Source organism: Martes martes (assembly GCF_963455335.1).
Source record: "Martes martes genome assembly, chromosome: X".
Lineage (NCBI taxonomy): Eukaryota > Metazoa > Chordata > Mammalia > Carnivora > Mustelidae > Martes > Martes martes.
In genome coordinates, this window is record NC_137897.1 from 34163440 (window position 1) to 34187188 (window position 23749).

General features: G+C 46.8%; 2 protein-coding genes across 4 annotated transcripts; one reads left to right on the top strand and one right to left on the bottom strand.

Annotated features, from left to right (window-relative positions):
• Positions 1-122: 122 nt before the first annotated feature.
• Positions 123-598, top strand: MPC1L (mitochondrial pyruvate carrier 1 like; the record flags this gene model as incomplete). Its single annotated transcript, XM_080795488.1, has 1 exon — positions 123-598. Exon 1 carries the CDS (start codon positions 179-181, stop codon positions 596-598), a length of 420 nt encoding a protein of 139 aa, XP_080651614.1. The 5' UTR covers positions 123-178.
• Positions 599-3581: 2983 nt separating this feature from the next.
• Positions 3582-22807, bottom strand: LOC308337621 (uncharacterized protein CXorf38). 3 transcript variants are annotated; one of them, XM_080795734.1, is made up of 7 exons: positions 22548-22807; positions 22263-22397; positions 14959-15078; positions 12807-12956; positions 12333-12512; positions 6413-6595; positions 3582-4920 (listed from the first exon to the last, which is right to left on the bottom strand). In XM_080795734.1, exons 1-6 carry the CDS (start codon positions 22797-22799, stop codon positions 6434-6436), a joined length of 999 nt encoding a protein of 332 aa, XP_080651860.1. In that variant the 5' UTR covers positions 22800-22807; the 3' UTR covers positions 3582-4920; positions 6413-6433. The 3 variants fall into 3 exon arrangements, with proteins under 3 accessions (XP_080651860.1, XP_080651861.1, XP_080651862.1); XM_080795735.1 differs by having other exon boundaries at positions 3582-6002; positions 22548-22787; XM_080795736.1 differs by lacking the exon at positions 22263-22397 and having other exon boundaries at positions 22548-22779.
• Between the last annotated feature and the right edge of the window lie 942 nt (positions 22808-23749).

Consider the following 23749-nt stretch of genomic DNA (forward strand, 5'->3'; position numbering starts at 1 on the left):
GTGGCTATACCTCCCGCGCCACAGGCACGCACGACAGCCGCACATGCTGTGTGGAGCACTTTATGGCAACCACGCAAAGGCGCGAGGTCACGGGCCCACGCTGTGCGGAGTAGGCTCTGTGTCCTACGTCATCGTGGGTTGGCTGTTATTTCGTTGGTGCTCTCGTGCCTTGGAGATCATGGCGATGGTGGCGGCACTGTGGCGGAGTGCGAGGGACTATATGAAGACCAAGGAGTTCCGGAACTACCTGGCCAGCACTCACTTCTGGGGTCCCGTGGTCAACTATGGCCTTCCGCTGGCTGCCTTTAAGGACATGAACGCATCACCTGAAATCATCAGTGGCCGTATGACAGTGGCGCTCATCTTCTACTCGATGGCCTTCATGCGTTTCGCCTACCGTGTACAGCCTCGAAACCTGCTGCTGTTCGTGTGCCACAGCACCAATGTCGTGGCGCAGAGTGTGCAGCTGAGCCGCTACCTGAATTACCACTACGGCGGAGGCGCGTCGGCGGCTGTTGGTACCACCGCTGCCACCACCCCCGATCCCACCAGCGGTCCTGTACCTGTTAGCGACCTTGAGGATGACGACTCCTGCTAGGCAGCCGCCAGCCCCAACCCGTGGTCCCAGAAGCGTGACGGAGAGGGCCCGATTGAAACTTTGCAGCTTGCAAACACTGAACTGTTCTCCCTGAAGAGACCAGTGAAGTTTGGGTTTTACTCTAATAAAACTGGGAGTCTGAAACCTGCAGTTTGGTTAATAAAGAAGAGAAAATAGCACAGAACTGAAGGTGTTGAGTGTTGTTTATTTTGTGATCTGGAAATACAATGTTCTTAGGTGGGGGTAGATTGGCTGGTCTTCCTCTTCACCGGACCTGCACCTTGAGGGTTAGTTTTTACAGGGGAGGAAGAGTGAATGACAGCGTTCCTGAGATGGTGTTTTGTTTCTTGTTTCGGGTGTCCAGGTCAAATAATGCTTGGTAGCATACATGATTTTTAAAACTTGGTACAGGCGCCTGCGTGGCTTAAGTCGTTTAGCATCTGCCATCAGCTCAGGTCATGATCCCAGGGTCCAGGGATTGAGCCCCACATTGGGCTCCCTGCTTGTCGAGAAGCCTGCTTCTCCCTCTCCCACTCCCCCCGCTTGTGTTCCCTCTCTCGCTTTGTCTCTCTCTGTTAAATAAATAAATAAAATCTTTAAAAAAAAAAAAACAAACTTGGTACAGGCATTAATCTCTTTACAGCAAAAATAAGTCGGGGGCTATTGCTACTGAGGGAAATAGTTCGAAGTGGATTTAAATGAATTCAGTGAAATCCAATTTAGGCTTTTAAAAAGTATTTATTAAGGGAACCTAGAATCTCTTGGTGATTGGATAGCAATTAAAGAATCTACCATGGAAACAGGGTAAACAAACCTGAGTTTAGTTGCTGTCACTCCTTCATTCTAGATAAATAGAAAATAAAAATGACAAAATCACAACCGTTTCCTCTTCTTGCCTAAAAATGGGGGAAATGGCAGTCGGTAAAACTGATAAGACTATTGCCCTGTGGCTAGCTAGGGTTGGGGATGAGGGTCAACAGCATTAGCTCACAGTGTCCCCTTAGGAATCTTACGGGTGCTAAGGACTTGTCTTAAACCAGGTTACACGAGGTGGGGAAAGAAAAGGGTGGGGCTGTGAGTGTAAGGCCACTGTCTCTGCAGCAGAGGCTGCCTTTTAGGATTTGATGCCAAATCTGCCTCTGGAGGATGCAGGAAGTTCCAGAGGGGTCTACTGGGTAAAGAGTGCTTAAATCCTATTTTTGTTAAATATTTCGAATGCAGGGGCGCCTGGGTGGCTCAGTCGGTTAAGTGGCTGCCTTCGGCCCACTCAGGTCATGATCCCAGGGTCCTGGGATTGAGCCCTACATCGGGCTCCCTGCTCAGTGGAGAGCCTGCTTCTCCCTCTCCCTCTGCTTGCCGCCCTGCCTACTTGTGCGTGCTCTCTCTGTCAAATAAATAAATAGTCTTAAAAAAAAAAATTTCAAATGCAAAGAAGGGCCCCTGGGTGGCACAGTAGGTTAAGCATCTCTTAGTTTGGGCTCAGGCTGTGATCTCAGGGTCTTGAGATCAAATCCCACATCTCACACATAGTCTTCTATAGCGTTATCTGGGAAGTGACATACTTCCAACTCAGCTGTTTCCTATTGGCCACGTGAACCAACCCCAGTACGTTGTGGGAGGAAAATACAAGGGTGGGAATACCGGGAGGCAGGGATGTTTGGGGAGGGCATCTTGGAGGCTGGCTACCACATATAGTTCTGAAATAAAATTTCTCATGCCTTTCTGAAACTCAGTAGAAAGTAATAAAGCATGTCAGGTCATCACTCACCTTCCCCCAAAAGATGTCACAAAATGCTCAGTTTACAGTTTTGTGGTCATTACTAACATGCATATATCATGGAGCATGGGTTTGAGAAGAGGGAAAGAAGTCTCTGGAAGATAGTATTTTCATATTTTAGATAGTTCAGACTATATAATGTAGTAATAAAAACCAGTTCTTAAAGTTTTGAAATGAGTCATAACCTTTTATCAAGATTTTTATTAAAACTTGAAAGGAATTTTTCCCTTCACTACTACGTGAGTAGAAATTCATATATTTTTAGATCTGTCTTACAACATGTATTTTGTAATTTGAGTATATTTCAATCAAAGGTAGGTTTCTAATTAACCTGGTAAGGGAAAAGTAGGTAATAATCCCTACTGATAATTTCCTATTATTCTACATTTATAATTTAGAGGGCAAAATGATTAGAGAAAAAAAATCCAAAAGATTCCAATGCCTCCAACTCTAAGGCAGTGTTCCACTTATAGGATCTAATTTGTAGTATGCCCACCCAAGAGGTCTAACCCTTTGTTGCCTAGGATATTCATGTTTAAAGCCATATAAGTGATTAATACTTTAATAAAAATGAGGTTTTCAAATCATTAGGGTAACAATCACTTACAATCTCCCCAAACTATCAAACACAATCCTTTCTGGCCTTCACAATTTAACCTGTCTACAGATCTCTTCTGCTACTTTATGAAGCCAATAACATTTTGAATTGGCAGAGCTATTTTTCCAGAAGTTTTTGTTACTGACACACTTTTGTTATTACCTAGAATTCGTGTTTTATACTGAGCTTAATAAGTAACGTCCTTCTCCTTAGGTCCTCTGAGTTCCCTGGAAAAGCACAGGCTAAAATCCGAAGAATTGCCTTACCTTTGCAACCATAATGCCAAAACTCTTTTTCTCCTCTAATTCTTTCCACCTATTGTGTCACAGGGAGAGGAGGAGAGAGTAAATCATATTGCTGGATGGAAACAAGGCCCTTGGAGATGAAACAGCCCTGTGTGAAAGGGAGACCACCTCCTGGGCTTCTCCGGATGCTATCGCCTCCCCAGTGCCCCTAGAGGTGGAGCTGACCCCCTCAAAAATGGGAGGCTACAACCTATTCCAGGGAATCTGACACATAAGTCTTATAGTTTGAAGTTATATTGTTCACGTCTCTTGATTACCTTGAAATGAACAGACCGTAATTAAGAACTTTCAAAATACCAGGAGTGCATGTTTGTTGGACAAATTTTATATGGGACAATGCCACAAACAGAAAAGCCACATTTCTAACCACCCCCTTCGACCTCAATTCCTCTCCCAGCGGTAACACAGCAAAGGAGCCTGGGACAGGCATACAGCTTTCCGGACCTTTTATTGAAAAAGACAGAGTTTTACAGCATACCATGCAATGTTGAACGTTCTGCTTCTGTTCCATGTGTGTTAGAGATCGTTCTGTATCCCTGCACTGCAGCATGACGACATTCTTCTTTACAACCAGAGTGCTCTGTGGCTTGGATGCACTGGGATTTCAGCAGTCATCTCTTGACGCCAGGCTCCCGGTGCCACTGTGAGCACCCCCGTGTGTGCATCATGGGCCACGTGCCCAGATTCGTAGAGAAGAGGCCCACAGGCTGACATCCCTGTGCACGCTCCATTTGCTTTAAAGCCCTCTCTGGACATGTCTTCCCTTTCTTCGATTTCAGTGTAGTTAAATGTTGCCAGTATAACGTTTTCTGCACAGTATCTTTCATTTATCAGAGCAGACAATAAATTCAAGACGATGGCACACATAACATCGTCCATACCTTATAAATCCTCACATCTGCCATCCTCTTCAATGCCGCTGTGGCGGACACTTGATAAATGTTTGAGACAGAAGGAAAAGCTAACTGGACACAAGGGATATGAGACGAAAGTGTTCAAAACCCCAAGTTCCTAAAGTTAGAAAGCAGGTCTTAACTTGGTTAGTGAATCAAGATTTAATTGGATCCTACCTTCCAGATGTACCTTACATCTAGAAGCTGGGAAACGTTTCAGCAAATTTCTTAGTCTGGGCATGGTTGCGAGAACAATGATGATTCTTACTTTACTATGGAAGCTTTCTAAAGAAATTGTGTGAAATGAACGGACAAAGAAAATGTACAATTCAAGACCCATCAGTTAGGAACATCTGCCTTCATGCAGGGTTTACAGCATTATATACATGCATTTTAATGTAAAAATATGCCAAATATACCCCCACCCTCTGCCCATTGTCTACAGAGCACATCCTTGATGGGCAGCCGAGCAAGCGAACGATGGCTTCCTTTGGGTTTGGAGTGGAAACACTTCCTCCAAGGAGTGCGGCAGGTGGCAATTCTGTCCCTGAAGGTCCAGAAGTGACCTGGCCCGGTTAAGTGCTGCTGGCTTTGAAAAGGAGCAGATGGAGGGGAGGGAGGCTGATCCCATGGACCACTGCATATGGCTGGACAGTGGTTTTGCAGTTGAGGAAACAAATAGCACAAAGTCAGAAGTGGAGAACTCTTGGGGTAAAGCAATAGACGAAGTTACAGATGAATTTGTCAATCTGTGGAAAGAAAACGATGCCTCTGAATTTCCTTAAGAATGGTGATATTTCATCCTTAAATCTCATAACAAAGGACAAGGCTTAGTTAACAGTATGACACACATTCATGTGTAAGAATAAATTGTTGGTGGATCCTTCAGTCAACAAATATTTGTGAAGCATACGAGGGCTAGACCCTGTGCTCGGCACTCAGAATATATAGAACTGACCAGAAAGGGCCATGATGGCCACGGGAGGTGACTTTTCCCAGGAGTGCCATACACAAGCCAGCAACTGCAGAGCTTTCCCCGACATCCCCATCTGTGATGCTGGCTTGGGCCCTCTGCCTGCTTTGGTCAGTCAAGTCACCGTGTTCTCCAGTCCCCTGCAACTAGCCTGGGCCCACCTCCTCACTCTACCGGCCTGGCCTATCAGAAACGGGGACCAATAATTCTGTACTAACCAGAAAAGGCTAGGAAATGGCCTTTCCGGAGATTTGTTTTCTTGCCTTCTTCCAAAAAGAAAGGATTTATACCTCAACATTTATATCACAGCCCCCCCCCCCCATCCCCTGCTGCCGCTTGGGCATCCTCCTAAAAGAGACTTTCAGGAATGGGTGTGGGGACAGGGCTTGGGTGCCAGTGGGCAGAGCACTCAGTGTGACCCTTCGCACAGGCCTGGCCAACCACAGACTTTACTGTGTGAAGCAGTTTTAAGTTTAGGACCAGAAAAGAATCTTACCTTCTGAATAGAAAACAAAAACAAAAAACCATCCTCCCCCCAAAACCCCAATGCCCCAAACCCCAAAACCTCAAAATCAAAACAAACAAATAAAACAAAAAAAAACCCTGGATGACAGCAAGTTTTGGCACAGCAGCATCTAACATTTTTTGGGCGGTTACAGATAACACAACACCAAGCTTATGAATATTAAAAAAAATATTCCCAAAGAGTCAAAGAAGTCTAGGACAAACCAACAAAAATTCCTTTTCTGTCTGGGCAGGGTACTCTGATAAGTGTTTCCTTTTGCACAGAAAAGAAAAGCCGAGATTGAAGCCATGCTGACATTCACATAACAGGTCTGATTTCTGTCAGAGGGCAATCTAAAACAACAGAAAATATTTAATTTCCTTTATTTGAAAGGAACACCATGAAACATTGGAGACAGTCATTTCAACAAATTTTTCTTATGGAAATGAACAAGTTGCTAAGAGCTAGGTATCACTGACATTGCTTTAGAGCTGACGGGCTTTTTGATTAAGTCAAAAAGTTGATTTACTTAAGACTAGACCAGTGACTCCAGGTATATTGGACTAAACAAAGCTGACAGGGACATTATGTTGAATTACTTCACAGATGTGAGAACCACCAATTAGAGCACAGAGCTCAATGTCCTTTCTTTCAAATAATAAGGACACGGGGAAACTTCAGGTTAGACCAAATTGTGTGTTCATCACAGCCTTACATAAGAGAGCAGGCATCAGGGTGATGAGGTTATTTTGTCCTTACTTACCGTCACATGCAGGAAATCACCTCAGGCCTTCCCTTCAGGTGTCTGGGCCCCAGATTCCTTGGAATCTGGATTTTGGTGCTGGAGATGGAGGCTGTCTAGCTTCTGCAGATCTCCTGTAAGACCACTTCTAAGATCCTTGTTGTTTCTCAGAAATTCTTTTACCACTTGCAGTCGGTTTAAGATCTGCAAGAGGAAATCAGATCATGTACGGCTTAGATCATTTAATAGCAGGCTTGTAATTCAGATGGAAAACTTACTAGGTCTGAGACTGGCTCCTTTTCACGTGTCCGCCAATAGCTGGTTCTGGGGCCACACAAGGGGGTGTTTGTTTGTCTCCTCAAATTTTTTTGCTTTTTAAAGGCTAATATCCAAAACAGATGAGGAACTCATACAACCCAATAGCCAAAAACCTCCAAATAATCCAATTAAAAATAGACAAAGGACCTAAATAGACTTTTTTCCAAAGAAGATGTATTACTGGCCAACAGGTACATGAAAAGGTGCTTGACATCGCTCTTCATCAGGGAAACATAAATCAAAACCATGATGAGGGAACACCTGCGAGGCTCAGTTGTTAAGTGTCTGCCTTTGGCTCAGGTCATGATCCCAGGGTCCTGGGATTGAACCCCACATCGGGCTTCTTTCTCAGTGGGGAGCCTACTCCTCCCTCTCTCATTCCTCCTGCTTGTGTTCCCTCTCTCTCTGTGTCAAATAAATAAATGGAATCTTAAAAAAAAAAAGAAAAGAAAAACAACCACAATGTGATCTCACCACATGCCTGTTAGAATGGCCGTCACCGAAAAGACAAGAGATAACCAATATTGGAGAGGAGGTAGAGAAAAGGGAACCCTTGTGAACTATTGGTGGAATGTAAATTAGTGCAGTCAGTGTGGCAAACAGTATGGAGGCGCCTCAAAAAATTAAAAATAGAGCTACCCCATGAGCCAGCAGTTCCACTTCTGGGAACATATCTTTTTTTTTTTTTTTTAAAGATTTTATTTATTTATTTGACAGACAGATCACAAGTAGGCAGAGAGGCAGGCAGAGAGAGAAGGGAGGAAGCAGGCTCCCCGCTGAGCAGAGAGCCCGATGCGGGGCTCGATCCCAGGACGCCGGGATCATGACCTGAGCCGAAGGCAGCGGCTTTAACCCACTGAGCCACCCAGGCGCCCCTCTGGGAACATATCTGAAGGAAACGGAAACACCGTGTCGAAGAGATGATGTGCACCCCTGAATTCATAAGCAGCATTATTTATAACAGCTAAGACATGGAAACAACCTAAGTACCCACTGAGAGATGAATGGGTAACGAAGATGTGGTATATATATGCAATGGGATATTATTCAGCCATAAAAAGAAGGAAATTCCGCCATTTGTGTTAACATGTAGGTCGGGTCATCACGCCGTATACCCTAAACTTAGGCAATGCTGCATGTCAATTACATCTCAGTAAAAGTGGAAAAAAATTTTTAAATTCTTTTTTGCTTTAAAACCTCCTACATTTGTAGGAAAGGCCTATATATCTACCCCTTCTCTGTATGTATATATACGCACGTTTGCGCATATATATATATATATATACACACATACACACACACACATAAAAATAAAATAAGGGGTGCGTGGGTGGCTTATTTGGTTGGGCAGTCAACTCTTGATTTTGGCTCCGGTCATGATCTCAGGGTTGTGGGATAGAGCCCTGCGACAGGCTCTGTGCTCAGAGTGGGGTCCGCTTGAGGTTCTCTCCCTTCCTCTCCCTCTGCCCCTCCTCCCACCCACGCATGCTCTTTTACTCTCAAATAAATAAAATCTTTTAAAAAATAAAATAAAATGAAGCCCTTTCATTTGGAATTTGTACCTGCACATTTATTACTATTACATATATGTATACCTATTACTATTAAATATTTATGAAATATACATGTTTTAATAGTAATAAATATACAGGTACAAAATTCAAAATGAACACATGGGAACACATGGTAAAAAGTCAGTTTGACACAGTCAAAACAAATTTTTTAAATTAAGAATGGGGAAGGCTTATGCATGTTTATAGGTAAAGGGAGAAGAGGAAATAGAGGTGGAGAAACCGAAATTACTGGAAAAATTACAGAATATAGTCAGACAGACTTGGATTGTGAAGCCCAGCTTTACCACTTAACCAGCTGTGTGACGCTGGGCCAGACACCTGATCTCTCTGAGCTTCCCTGCACGTATGCAAATGGAGGACAATGATACCAACACTATCTAGGATTCTTAAAAGGACTAGAAATAATCTACTTTAAGCGCTTAGCGTCACATCAGGTATATCCCTTCCTTTCTATGGTCACTCCACAAATATTTATCCAGATCCAGTCTACTATGTGCTATGCACTGCTCCACGCAAAAGATGCGTAGCACCTCCATTCCTCCAAACTCTTGGGCTTGTCTTGCACGTGTCTCTGTGCCCCTTCTCACTGCCCCATGTCTTTGCTGCCAACCTGGGCTCTGAAGCCAGTATGGCAACAGCCTCCTCCCAGCTCTCCCCACTCCTGGCCTCCTGTGGCGGGCTCAGGTGGGCTCAAGAGGGAAAGACTCCGCCCTTCCAATGGCTAACAGGCCACCAACACTTGCTTCCTCCACCTTCCCTTCTTTACCCCTGCCTGAAGGCCCTCCCTCCAGGTGTGCACCTGGCTAATCCTCCACAAGCCCCCCCCACCCAACCAGAACACAACCTGCCCCTTGGCCCCAGGGGCCCCAGCCGATTGGGCTAAGTCCTGATCGCCCAGACTGTGCTCCACATAGTACTTCTTCTAAAGCTTAGAAGTGGTGCATACATACGACGTTGACTGTTTACTGCCTCCCCCTACCAGGGTCTTCGTTTTGTTCACTGACGCACACCAAGCTTCCAGAACAGGGCCTGGCACATGGGAGGCACATGGTCTGTAACTATTTCTGAAATGTCATAAATGAAGGGTCATTTCCATCCTCCCCCCCCCGCCCCCCACTGCTTCAAGGGCATTCTGTCCCTGCCCCTGCTGCTCAAGGCTCCCCAGGGATCTCCGAGGAGATGGTTCCCTCCCCTGGCTTTAAGAAATCGCTAATGATTTTAAAGAATTCGCAAATTCCTTACATGTTTCTCAGCCATCTACTGCACTTGCCATGCTTTTGCTGAATGGTGAAACTTGCTGGACCCTAACAGAGCCCTGAGGGCTGGCAGGGTGCGATGGAGGGGTCTTGGGTGGTGGCCAGAGGCTGCTGCGGATGGGCCCATGGTGGGCACACAGCACACGTGTCCCATGGGGCCTAAGCAGCGGCTGCTCCCACTTGGCTCTGGAGTGGAATGAATCTCGCAGGCACAGACAGAGTGGATTTTAATGGGAACCCCTTTTTAGAATGCTAGACATCACGGAGGCTCGTCAACTCAACTCAACAGAACGGGACGGAGGTGATGAGCTCTGTCTGCACGGCAGTCCCTGGCACCCACAGGCTCCGTGATGCCCTGCCTGGAAACTGTCACAGTAAATTACCAGCACGAACCATTTTTTCTCAACTTGGCTTTCCAAAGTTAGCCATGCTGGTTTCACGAACACCAGAAACAGGTCTTGTGAAACAGTCACCAAAAAAGCCCGTGGTCCTACTATAACCATGGCGTTTCTAAATTCCTGGATGCCTGGTTTTTCATCTTTTAGCATCTCAAATGAGAAGGCACCTTACCGCTGATAGTGTCTTACAATAAACTGGCAGTGGTTTTTTTCATTTGTTTCTTTCTTAGAAGTAACTGGATTCATGCTGTCTTAACGTTGGTGGCACTTGCAATTCAATGGAATTTGGTTTATCAAATCCTCTGACTTTGGAGACTAACCCTAAAGAACACAGATGCCTATATATGGTACCGAACCTTCTAGAAGAGAGCAGTTCCACACGCTGTGGAAAGCCAACTTTCAACTTCTTCGAGATAACAGCCACATTTTGATCAATTGAAATAACAAGAGAGATGCCATAGTCTATCTACTGAACAGAAAGCATGAGAAATGAGAATTTATCAGTGCTATCTAGAGACTCTGGGGACCCAGAGGACAAACCCACTCACCCCAATTTCCTGTTCATGAAACAAAGATAATGAGGGTCAGAATTTACAGTAGCTAGCTCCTTGTTGATAGGGGAGCTGCAGGGCTGCAATGCAGAAAGGCATAGAACCAGGCAGCGAGACCCGGGCCTGCCCTCACTTGCCAGCCATGTGGCCTGGCGTCTGTCAGCGCCTGTCCTTGCGGTTGCTGCCTCCCGTGGAAAGCAGGGGGATCTGGGCCCTGCCAGGTTCCCTGCCAGCTCTGAACTTACACAGACTCCTGGCTTGAGTGAGCCACTAAGGATGCATTTTGTTGTTTGTTACACAAACAGAAAAAAAGAACTATGGCTCCCTCAAGAGAGAAGATGGAGTTACTGACGCCTCTGGGGCCTTAAGCCTGATTGTCCCCCCTCCCCCACCAGGTTGTCTCCTGTTCCCCGAGGCTTCTAACAGAAGCCGCAGAAACAAAACCGGGGCTGGTTCTAACCATGTTTTAAAATAAAGTCAGATAAAACACACGGATTTAGAGAACAGAAGACGTAACCATCTTTTTCATTGCTGTACATGCCTATGGTGTGCTCGGGTGGGAGCATCCAAAAACCAGTGGTTTTCAATCCCTCTACTAAAGAAACTCACCAAGTTGAATGAATGAAGCATCTAGGTCAAGGTCAAAATGGTTAATAGAGGCCTATGGAGCAGTGAGGAGCAAGGCTTAATAAATGAAACACACACTTTGTATTAACTACACACTCTTTCTTTAAAGAGGTAAGCAGCAAAACTCCTTTCCTTGGACAAGGTAGAATGGAGAGGTAAAATGATTTGTCTAAGATCTCCTGGTGATTTAGAACTCTAATCTAGCAAGTACTGGAATATGTCTCAACTTTCCTAGTACAATTCTACTATTGTTCACTTTCTTTATACCTTGCGTGTAACAAAGGGGATTCATTTGTCCTGTATTCCCTAGCAGGACTTAAGACCATCATCAGCCTGCCACGTCCTAGGCTGGAAACCTTGCCGATCCTTTAACCCCTCCTTCCCCATCTTCTTCCAGCCCCATGCCACACTCCAAGTAATCTAAGCAGCCACTAAGAGCCATCAGCTCTGCCCAAGTAATGCCTCTAGAATCTGGCCCCTCTGCTGCCCCTCTAAGTTTTTTTCCATTCTCACATGGCTGTGACAGCCTCCTGCTAGCCTCCTGCCTCCAACTACCACGAGTTAACTTTCTACAAGCCACAGCAGATCTATCCGATTTACTCTACTCGTTCTTCCTTAAAGACACCTATTGGCTCCCTGCTGCTTTTTGGGAACAAGGCCCAAGCCCCTTGAACAGCAGAGCAAGCCTTTCAAAATACGGCTCCAAGCTCACCTGAGTGCCCTCGCTTTGGAGCATCCCTCCTACGCCTGCCTTGTCACTGCTCACGCCCCACTGTTCTTGCAGACGTCTGCCAGTGCTGCCAGCTCCTTCGGCCAGCAGCACCCTTCTGCTCTTGCCAGTCTGCCACACTCTCATGTAATTCTGCTAGTTCCAGCTCAACGGCACCTTCTCGGCAAAGTCTTTTTCTTGTAACCACCCCCTGACCTGCTGAGAACGCCCGGAGCCTTTTGTTCAGAACCCTGCTGTATCCCTTACTGCATTGGTCCACTCTGTGCACACACTGGGCACTCGACTGTTGGCTGACCGAGTGAAAATATTTGTGGCGAGGTAATATTGGTCTGTGCCAAAAGCATACTCATTTCTGGAAGCAATCTGACTTCCAAACCAGAAACACAGCTGGCAGTCTGCTAAAAGGAGAGACTTTTCCTCCCTGGTGCCTTTCTTTGTTTTGTTTACTCACACGAGCGGATGATACCTATTTTTTTTTTTTTTTTACCTCTTCAGGCAACACGTCTTGTTCTTGTGCTTGAAGATAGATCTCTTGAAGTTTTTCCTTTAGTAATTCCATTTCTATTTCGTTGACTTGACTCTCACTCAGATAAACTCCTGTTTCGTATTCACACCCATCTCGCTGATCTTCGTCAGGGATGTGAACAGCCCAGTCAGATGTCAGCAGCTGTTGGATTACCGAACAGATGTGTGAATGATGGAATGGAAAAGATGCTCCACTGGGTTGCTCAAAGAACTTGTAACTAAACATCTTTGACTGGATCCACTTCAGCAATATCCTGTGACCAGAGATAAGCTTCTCAAGCCCAGCACAATTCTGGATTTAGTATCAACATCTCTCCCCCTGCTCACATTCTATAATGTCATTTAAATCTAAGAAACTTCAAATTCTAAATGAGAGACTGCAGTTGCCTTTTCCCCCTTAATTCTTTAGGACAAAACTATCAAATCTGATTTTTACCTGTTCTATTCTGGTGTATGTTGCCACAATCTCTGGAATATTCTTGAATTCATTCAGGAAATTTTGGATCTTCATCTGAAAATCTCGAAGCCAAAGAGAAGACACTTTCATCTCTGAAGAATGCATGATTTCGTTACGACACTTAATCACCTACCAAAAGGCCAAAAAAAGGGGGGGATAGAAGGTTTCAAAGTCAAATGACAGAGTAAATGGAGATTTTTTAGTTCCGAAGAAAAATTACAGGGACGCCTGGGTAAGCTCAGTTAAATGTTTGGCTTCAGCTCAGGTCATGATCCCAAGGTCCAGGGATCAAGTGCCACATTGGGCTCCCTGCTTAGCAGGGAGTCTGCTTCTCCTTCTCCCTCTGCCCCTTCCCCTGCTTGTGCTCAACTCTTGTTCTCTCTCTCAAATAAATAAATAAAATCTTTATTTTTTTTAAATCATTTTTAAAAAGATTTTATTTATTTATTTGACAGAGAGAGAAATCACAAGTAGGCAGAGAGGCAGGCAGAGGGAGAGGGGAAAGCAGGCTCCCCGCTGAGCAGAGAGCCCGATGCAGGGCTCAATCCCAGGACTCTGAGATCATGACCTGAGCCGAAGGCAGAGGCCCAACCCACTGAGCCACCCGCGTGCCCAATAAATAAATTCTTTAAAAAAGGGGGGGGCGCCTGGGTGGCTCAGTGAGTTAAAGCCTCTGCCTATGGCTCAGGTCATGATCTCAGGGTCCTGGGATCAAGCCCCGCATAGGGCTCTCTGCTCAGCAGGTAGCCTGCTTCCCCCTCTCTCTCTGCCTACTTGTGATCTCTGTCTGTCAAATAAATAAATAAAATCTTAAAAAAAAAAAAGCTATGTCACATAACATATGTCAAGTGGAATAAAAAAAAAAAGAAAAGAAAAATTACAGGAAGGCTTTGTTAATTACAAAACCCACAAGTGAGGCCTGTAGGTGCTACTAGGGCTTGAGGGGATGTTCGACCACCTGCTACCTAGGAGTCATTGGAATCAGAAATACAAAGAAGCCTACAACTACTATTAGCTCTTGAAATCTTGTGACTGGCTGGTTATCTCTTACACAATCCCCAAATCTCTTAACTTAAAGCCACCTGCCAAAGAGCAAGAATATTGGTTTCTGGCTCTGGGTACACCCAAAGGCTGAAGCAGACAATGTGAAAATCTTGTAAATATTGTTGGAGCTCCAGGAAGCTGGGTCAAGGGGTTAAATATATATATCATGGGGCTTGAACTCACAACCCTGAGATCAAGAGCTGAGCTGAAAGCAAGAGTCAGAAGCTTAACCAACTGAGCCACCCAGGCGCCTCATGTCTCATTTATTAATATATAATTCACACAAAGTCTTCCACATTCTTAGTTAAAAGATACAAAGGGGTCAACTTGGTACTGTGAGTTTTTGCCTCTGCTGAGAGCATGCAAGATTCTCAGTCCTTTCCACTGCTGGCATGCCAGCAAAATATACATGCATTTTCTCTGTATATTATATATAATCCAGGTATGCTATATATGCTTTTCGATGACCCTCAGAGAAATAAATGTGCAAGAGCTGTTCTCCGGTGTAACAGAGAAAGGCTAAATCCCCCAGAGAAAGTCTAAATCCATTGTGATCTCTTCTGACATTGTCCATTAGTGTTTACGCTTCCTTCAGTCCTGTGTGCCTTGGTCTTGCAACTATAGCCAAAGAAATTCAGAAGGGCAGGATTCAAATGTTGGCATATGATGGACAGAGTGGTGCACTGCTCTTCTATTTTTTTTTTTAAATATGGATTACTTTGCTTCTGTTTATGGCAGACCACGGAAGAGAAATCTGTGGTTTATCTATTTTAGCAGCAAACAGCATAAGATCAAGGTCCTGGGAAACCTCAGTGAGGGAGAACTACGGGGTCGGTCTCCTACCTGCATTTGCACGGGGCTTCTCGGACATAGAGAAGGCACATGCGCCGTGAGCCCCGCTAGCCCACTTAGCGACGCCAACCTTGAACCAAAGCCTAACATTCCTTGCACACCGCTGTTTTGGGGAGAGCCTGTGTGCTATGTGTGCATGGCTGCTTTGGCACCACAGGGTGCGTCTCTCAGCTGGTCTTCACAGTACCCACCCGACCGACTCTCACTGTGTGGTTTTAAATCCGCCGCCTCTTACCTCGGTGACTTTCTTTCGATCAATGGTGAAGTGATCGCAGGAGTTGATGAGACTTAAAAGAGCAACGGCATCACATTCCTCGGGGCCGGTTTTGTCTGCCAGTCCTCGGGGCATGAAAGCCTACAGTAGGGGAGGCACAAGGGACACCTGAGTCTCCTCCAACCCTAAGAGCTAGCAGGGAGAGGTGTTATTTGACCGCTTCCCAAATGATGACCGAAATTCTCTTACTGAGGTTTCCAGGTTGAGCCTCGTGAGTCCAAAACGCAAGTTCGGGATCCAGTGTCAGAGCTAAGCCTTGGCCAAGGGTGGTAGCCGAAGGGCTGCTCTGCCTGTCCCTCTGCTATACGGAAATACTTTAAACACTGGACAGAACTGGTTTCCTGTCCTTTCCTAATGGTATATAAGCAGGCTGCATGGGTAGGAGGCACTGAAGTTTCAGTGGCTGAGTTGTGGAGAACATTTGAAATTTAAAAATAATAGTTACTCCCAAGTGGGCACTTTAGGCGCCTGGGTGGCTCAGTTGGTTAAGCGTCTGCCTTCGACTCAGTTCACGATCCCAAAATCCTGGGATCGAGTCCCCCAGATCAGGCTCCCTGCTCAGTGGGGAGTCTGCTTCTCTCTCTCCCTCTGCCCCTCCCCCTGCTCGGGCTCTCTCTCAAATAAATAAATAAAATCTTAAAAAAAAAAAAAAAAGATGACTTGAGCAAGTTCATACGGTAGCATAAAGTTAAGAGCCTGGGCTTGGCAGTGTGACACAGCTGGATTCAAATCCCAGGTCTGCCACTTGCCAACTGCCTGACCCTGGGCAAGTTACTTACCCTCGGATTCCTCATCAGTAAGTAGAGGATAAGTGTCTGAAGCCGCCTCGAAGGGCATTGTGAGAATTAAATTAGTTAATGCAGGGGAAGCACTTGCGCGGTGCCTGGCACGTGCTAAACCAACAGGCTGTAAATGTTGGCAATTACCGTGTTGATGATGCAAGGCGAGCACGACCTCCCCAGAAGTTACAGACGGAATCCTAGGGTTTGAGATGCTCGATATACCAGAAGGGCCTTGTTCTGACATGATCTTGCCTTTTGTGGGATTTTAGGGCATGGACCCCAGAGTGGTGTCACTGCAAGGCTTGGGTATGTTTCTTTCCTGAAAAGTCCCAACTTTACACCTGAGTGCAACCACTTCGCCAAGCTCAGAAGCTCACCAGTACATTCCTGCCAAGGGACTAGAAAAGATGACAGATGCAAGACTGCTTGCAGTAAGAACTCTAAATAAAGAGACCTGCTCCCTTGAAAAGAAATCCATCTCAGCAGGCAAGCAACAGCATTGCTCCCTACAGTACTGCTTGTAATGGGATTCCAAAACGGGCTTGCGGCTGGGGGCCCATACATGCCAAGGAGAGTCAGGGCTACGTTCCTCACGGTGCTGGAATCCTCCACTGGAACTTCCCATAATTAAGAACTCTGTAGGGACGCCTGGGTGGCTCAGTCAGTTAAGCCTCTGCCTTCGGCTCAGGTCATGATCTCAGGGTCCTGGGATCAAGCCCCGCGTTGGGCTCTCTGCTCAGCATGAATCCTACTTCTCCCTCTCCCTCTGCCCCCTCTTGCTCTCTTGAACGCTCTCTCAAATAAGTAAGTAAAATCTTAAAAAAAAACCAAACTTTGTATGCCCTCTATGACCCGTATCCAAAGGTACAGTAGTCAGTAACATCATTCTTTCCACATCTTAACAGCCGCTGACATGCTGAACCTCTGAAAGTCTATGATGCGGGCTATGATTTATTTTTTTTAAGATTTTATTTATCTCTTTATTTATTTAGAGAGAGCATACTAGCAGGGAGAGGGGCAGAAGGAGAGAGAATCCCAAGCAGGCTCTGCGCTGAGCACAGAGCCTGACGCGGGGTTTGAGCCCATGACTGGAGATAATGACCTGAGCTGAAATCAAGAGTCAGAGGCCCAACCTACTGAGCCATCCAGGCGCCCGTGGATGCTATGATGTAACACAGAAGGTAACTCATGTATCACAACCAAACTAGGGCAACGAAATTGAAGGAAAAAAAATTTTTTTTACCTCAGCTCCTGCTGGGAGGATGGTCCCTAAGTTAGAGGGGGTCTTAGATGCCTCAAAGCCAGGCATAATTTTTCTTCTCCATGACACGGTATGTCCTGCCTGACATTTTCTCACCAACATAGACCTGTCTTTTCCACATTCACGTTTTTTATTCTCATCATTATTCCCTTTCTTCCAAATTAGAAGCTGACAGGGGGGCTCTGCTGTCTCTGTGCTACTGAAAGGAGTTTCTTAAAATGGTATCACGTGCCACTGTGTTCCGTATGTCAAATGCACAGTGGTGGGAAATGCGGGGTACTCCCTCCCCCTACCCTCCCCTGCCTTTTCAGTGAGTAGGAGACGAGGTTGCAGAATCCAGCAGGGGCTGGATCACGTTGGGCCTGAGTGGCCCTGGAAAGGAGTTTGCAGTTTATTCTGCAGTTTATTCTATTCAGTTTATTTTGAGTTTATTCTGCAGGGGTTTTAGGCAAGGGAAGAAAATGATCAGATTCCCTCTCTTGAAGACCACACATTCTGCTGTAGGGAGAAGCACCTGGAGCAGCAGCAGAGGCGGCCAGGTGGGGGTCTGCAGCCAGCAGCCAGGCAGGAGGCAGAGAAAAGGAACTAGCTTGCAGGTATAAACAAGGGGGCAGTGAGCAGGACAGACAGAGGGAGGGTGGTAGCAGGTCATGGCTGCTGGGGCCTGGCCACGGGTTTGGGGGTTAGAGATGAATCCTGCTTGAGGAGTAAATTCAAAGTGCCCAGGAGGGAGTATGGCGAGGGGTGGAGCACGCAGCAGGACAGGGACACCTGGAGCTCAGAAGAGAGGGCAGGGCTGGGGAGACAAATCAGGGGGCCATCAGCATGAGTACAGTATTGAATGGTGAACTCCAAGGGCGGGGGCAGTATTGCCAGAAGAAGGGGACAGAAGAGGCCTGAGAAAGGCGGGCCGGGGACGGGAAGGAGGCTGAGGAGCAGCCAGGGAGCTAGGAGGAAACCCATGGGGGACAGTGACGTCACCAAGTGATGAGTGCTTCAAGAAGCAGAGCCAGTCATGCCAAATGCCTGAGAGGAGAGAAAGATGAGGCTGGAGAACTGAAGGTCAAATGTGCCTGACAAGGCAGATGCAGTGGGCTGGCAGGGCCAGGGGCCAGGCTGGAATGGCTTGAAGAGTCACGGGCAGCTAAGGAACAGAGCGCAGGCACAAAGCCCTTTCTAAGAAGCTCCACTGGGTATGCGTTTGGGAGGCAAATACAGAAATGGGGGGAGAGAGCTGGAGGGAATGGCTCAAAGGAAGCTTTTCTTTTTAAATTTTTTTTTTTTAAGATTTTATTTATTTATTTGACAGAGAGAGATCACAAGTAGACAGAGAGGCAGGCAGAGAGAGAGAAGGAAGCAGGCTCCCTGCTGAGCAGAGAGCCCGATGCGGGACTCAATCCCAGGACCCTGAGATCATGACCTGAGTCAAAGGCAGCGGCTTAACCCACTGAGCCACCCAGGCGCCCTCTTTTTAAATTTTGTTTTCCAAATATTTATTCAAGTGTTTTTTTAAACAGCTTTATTTATTTTTTTATATCAAAGTACTCCCTCCTTGAGAGAGAGACACTTTTCTTTTTTTTTAAAGATTTTATTTATTTATTTGACAGACAGAGATAATAAGTAGACAGAGAGGCAGGTAGAGGGGGTGGGGGGGGAGCAGGTTCCCTGCTGAGCAGAGACCCCGATTCGGGGCTTGATCCCAGGACCCTGGGATCATGACCTGAGCCGAAGGCAGAGGCTTTAACCCACTGAGCCACCCAGGCGCCCCTAAACAGCTTTATTGAGATATAATCCACATACCATATAATTCACCCCTTTGAAGCACACAGGTTTTTTGTTGGTTTTTTTTTGAAGATTTATTTGAGACAGAGAGAGCATGAGCAGGAGGAGGGGCAGAGGGAGAAGCAGGCTCCCAGCTGAGCAGGGAGCCTGATGCGGGGCTCAATCCCAGGACCCTGGGATCATGACCTAACTGACTGAGCCACCCAGGCGCCCCTGAAGCATACAGTTCTTTGGGACGAAGGGAATGCATCTTGAGGGCATTGTGCTCAGTGAAACAAGTCAAACAGAAAGACAAATACCGTATGATCTCACTTCTCTGTGGAATCTAAAACAAAACAAAACCCTAAGCTCATAGATACAGAGAATAAGTCAGTGGCTGTCAGAGGTTGGGGGGTGGGCAAAATGGGTGAAGGAGATTGAAAGGTACAAACTTCCAATTACAAAATATATAAGTCAATGGGGATGTAATGTAGAACATGGTGACTATAGTTAATAATACTGTTTTCCATATTTGAAAGCTGCTGAAACAAATCTTAAAAACTGTCATCACAAGAAAAAAAACTTTTTGTAACTATGTATGGTGATGTGGCATCATTTCTCGATATTCACTCATATCAAACCTTTATGATGTACATCTGAAACTGACACAGTTATATGTCAGTTATACCTCAATTTAAAAAATGTCCGATTCAGTGGTTTTGAGTATATCCACAGGGTTGTGCCACCATCACCAGCCAATTTTAGAACATGTTCATCACCCCAAAAAGAAGCCCTCTACCTCCATTAGCTATCATCTCCCTCTTACCCCCAGGCCCTGGCAACCACTCATCTCTTTGTCTCTATAGATCTGCTCATTCTGGACATTTCATATAAATGGAATCATATAATATAGGACTGGCTTCTTTCACTTAGCATAATGTTTTCTTTTTTTTTTTTAAGATTTTATTTATTTATTTGAAAGACAGAGATCTCAAGTAGGCAGAGAGGCAGGCAGAGAGAGAGGAAGGGAAGCAGGCTCCCTGCTGAGCAGAGAGCCCGACACGGGGCTCCACCCCAGCACCCTGGGATCATGACCTGAGCTGAAAGCAGAGGCTTTAACCCACTGAGCCACCCAGGTGCCCCTAGTATAATGTTTTCAAGGTTCATCCAATGTCCTAGCATGTGTTAGGACTTCATTCCCTTTTTTTTTTTTTAAGATTTTATTTATTTGAGAGAGAGTGAGAGTGAGTGAGTGAGAGAGAGAGACAGCGAGCAAGCAGGGGAGGGGCAGAGGGAGAGGGAGAAGCAGACTCCTGCTGAGCAAGGAGCCGGATGGGGCTTGATCCCAGGTACCTGAGATCATGACCTGAGCCGAAGGCAGATGCTTAACCAACTGAGCCACCCAGGTGCCCCTGCATGCCACAGATTTTGATACCTTGTATATTCATTTTCATTTACTTCAAAATGTAAAGAAAGAAGGGAGAAATGTAAGGGAGAAAGAATCCCAGGCAGACTCTCCAGTGAGCTTGGAGCCCGATGCAGGGCTCGATCCCAGCACCCTGAGATCACCACCTGAGCCAAAATCAAGAGTCAAGATGCCCAACCGACTGAGCCACCCAGGCACCCCAGTTCATCACCTTTTATGGCTAAATGACATTTCATTGTATGGACAGGCCACAATTTGCTCATCCACTCATCAACTGATGGACATTTATGTGGTTTCCACCTGTGGCTGTTATGTTATGAATAGTGCTGCTGTGAACACTCATGCCCAGGTTCTTGTGTGGATGTGTATTTTCACCTCATTGTGTACAAACCTAGAAGTGGAACTGCTAGGTCATATAGTAACCTGTGTTTAATCCTGTGTTTTTTTGAAAAAATTAAATAAACAGAGGTAACATTAAAGCTATCTGTAGGGTGATGAGAATAAGCTGGTAGACAGAATGGATACCTGAGGTCTGAAAGTCCACGGGCAGGTGGGAGGGGATATGGCCCGACATACAAGTGAAGGACCAAAGTGGTAAGAAGAGAGATGCCCTTCCTCCTTTGTGCCAGAAGGAAGATGATGGTGCACATGGAGGTAGGTTCGCAGGTCTGGTAAAAAGATGAGGAAGCACAAATCTGGGGGCATCCATCAACTCTTAAGAAAAATTGCACAAAGTCAGTAGCTGGCAGTGAGGGTGGAGGAATGGGAGCTTGGTGAGGGAAAGGCAGCAACAACTGTCGGCAGGAACAGGAGCCCTATACAGAGCCACAGCCAGACTATGGGGGCTCATGATCAAGAACTAAAAGTGAAACCATTCCGCTCCCTTGTGAGATTCTTCCCCTGAGCACACGTAGATGACGGTGTCATCAGGACTGCTGTTGGGCCATGCAAGTTCAGAGGAAGGAGAATAAAAGGAGGATGTGATCGAAGAATATAAACACTGGGGTTGGACTAGAAGGTCTGTTAGTGACAGCAACAAAAAGGGGCATGAGCAGGTCACACGGGCTTCAAGAGGACTCCAAGGGTATGAAAGCAGCAACAAAGACCAAACAGGTTAAGGACAGTAACAGTGAAGAGCAGAATTTTAAGTTTCTCTTTTCTAAGTAAAAGTAAAAGTTGGCAATTCTGTGGTGTCAACAACAACAAAAAAAATTGGGAAGAGGGTGCAGATGTGGTGGGTTTACGGGTTCACGATAGCCATGAGTCTGTGGCCACTGATCAAGTCCAACTTCCTCATTTTTGAGGTTAGGGAACAGAGCCTGGCCTAAGGACAAGCAACAGCAGCAGAGCGGGGACTCTGATCCCTGCTTCCCAGGCACTAAGTCTGTGCCTGTGGCTAATCAGCACGTAGAGGGACTACAAAAGTTAATTTGTGTTAGGGGCTGACTTTGCCCTGCCCCACCCCACCCCTTACTGGGCTTCTGGAAAACATTAAAAAATTAAAAAAATCCCCAACTGGCCCAACTGGCAAGTCACAGAGCCAAGATCTAAGTCTTCTCTCTGGCTGCCCACTCCACCCGACCTCCCCAAACTTTTATTCCTTACCTGGCCACTTAAAGTCCATTCTGTTTCAGCCCTAACTTCCCTTGGCTTCCTCTGCCATCCTGATGGCACCCTACAGCCAAAATGAGCTACTCAGGGGGCCTACACTCAAAAACGCCTTACTGTCTCTCCCTCTGGGCCTGTGTTCAGGATGCTCGCTCTACATCTTGCCTCAGCGTCTCATGCTGAAATCTTTCCTATAGCTGTCCAAGCAGGGGTGGCAAACTTAAATGTCTTGTTAGCAGAAAGGTAGAAGGAAGCTTCTACTTCGCTAAGCTAGATCGGACCCTGTACAGCAGTTCTGAACTGCCTGGACACTAGATCCTAGATCAAACACCCATTCCTCTATCTTTGCATCTGTTTATGGGGCTCTGGGCTCCAGGTGACCGGCTACCTGGTGGGTCACCTCCTACCCTCTCAAGCAGGTGCTTACCTTGGCCACCTCCCAGGCGTCGACGGGCCAGCGGCCCGGCCGGCAGTTTCCCCAGTGGACGTCTCCATTCCTGTTGGTGTGGTGTTTCAAAATCTCCCGTTTCCATTCTGCGCAAACCTGACACTGAGGCTGAAACTACAGGGGGCGGCGGTGAGAAGGGGCCCAGGAGGGAGGGGCGGCGTCTTGGGCAAGTGACCGGGGCGTTGCGGTCCGCCCCGCCCCAGGAAGGGCTCGGGACCCTACGCTCGGGGACCGGGACAGGGGGCAGGGGGGCCAGGGGCTCACCTGGCGGGCGCGCGGGCTACACCGAGAGCCGCTGCGGCAGGCGGCGCGGGGGCCCAGGCTGGGGGCGGCGGCGAGCAGGCCGCGGTGGAAGGCGAGCACCTCGCGGGCGACGAAGCCCTGTAGGCAGCCGCGCAGCAGCAGCAGGCAGTGGCCCGCCTTCACCCAATTCTTGTACTCCGCGCAGTTGAGACGCGCGGCCAGTTCAGCCAGCACCATGTCCCGTCGGGGCCAGGGGCTCGCGGCAGTGCGCATGCGCGGAAGCCTGTGCGGTGCCGCCGGTGGGGCTACGCCCATAGCCCGCCCCCACGTGCAGGGCGAGGGGAGGGGCCAGAGCTCCTCGCGCGGCGCCCAGGATCCCGGGGCGGAGCCTTCTGTTTTAAAGAGTAGGCCTGCTCCATCCCCGTGTTAGGTGACAGCAGATGTGTGATTCTTGCCTAAAGAGCTTGTACCTGAAACTCTTACGCCCTCTTGTCTGTTCCCCCAAACCAAGACCCTGCCAGTCCCCGATTCGACTGCTTCTCCTAATGTCTGTGCTCTTTTATTGTAGAAATATAGAAGATGCTCAAGGCACACTTTTTGAATTACATATGTTCCTTACATTATACAAGTCTATAGTTTATTTAGGTCCTAATCCCAATAGATTGGCTGTAGCAAGTAAGGGCATTAGTTCAGTGTGACTGCTGGCTACCTGCATCACGCATCTACCCTGCGTCTGCAGTGTCAAGGTGACACAAAGCTCAAAAACATTCGCCACTGGACCATCTAGCAGAAGCAAACAAGATGCACATCCCCTGGATTCTGTGGAGGGCTGCACCACCTGGAGCCGGATAAGGGCTTCTTCCACTATGGTCCTGAAGCATCCAGCTTGGATGATTATTTAATACTCTTGGTTATAATTAGTGCTTTTTACATGAGGCAGTCTTAACTTACTTCCAAATAAGTGCCATGGGGATCAGAAGGCAATGGACTGTCAACTCCTTGTGACAAGAAGTCCTCTCAGTTTTCTTGCTTTTTAGTGAGCTTCTTGAGCTTGGAAGAGTGTTAAAACTTTCCCCTGACTTCGTGGTTAAGAGCAAAGTGGCACCAGTGTGTAGGAGCCCTAACTCTGAATTTCAACTGCCCCTTTTCAACTGTTTGATCTTAAGTAAACTTAATTTTGACTTCAGCAAATTACTTCATTTCTCTGGGGCTCAGTTTACTCA

Coding starts and splice junctions, on each gene's coding strand:
- LOC308337621 (XM_080795734.1), bottom strand. CDS start 22,799: ATGCGCACTGCCGCGAGCCCCTGGCCCCGACGGGACATGGTGCTGGCT. Junction 15,079..22,262: donor ACGCCTGGGAGGTGGCCAAG/GTAAGCACCTGC, acceptor CCCCTACTGTAG/GCTTTCATGCCCCGAGGACT. Junction 12,957..14,958: donor ATCGAAAGAAAGTCACCGAG/GTAAGAGGCGGC, acceptor GCCTTTTGGTAG/GTGATTAAGTGTCGTAACGA.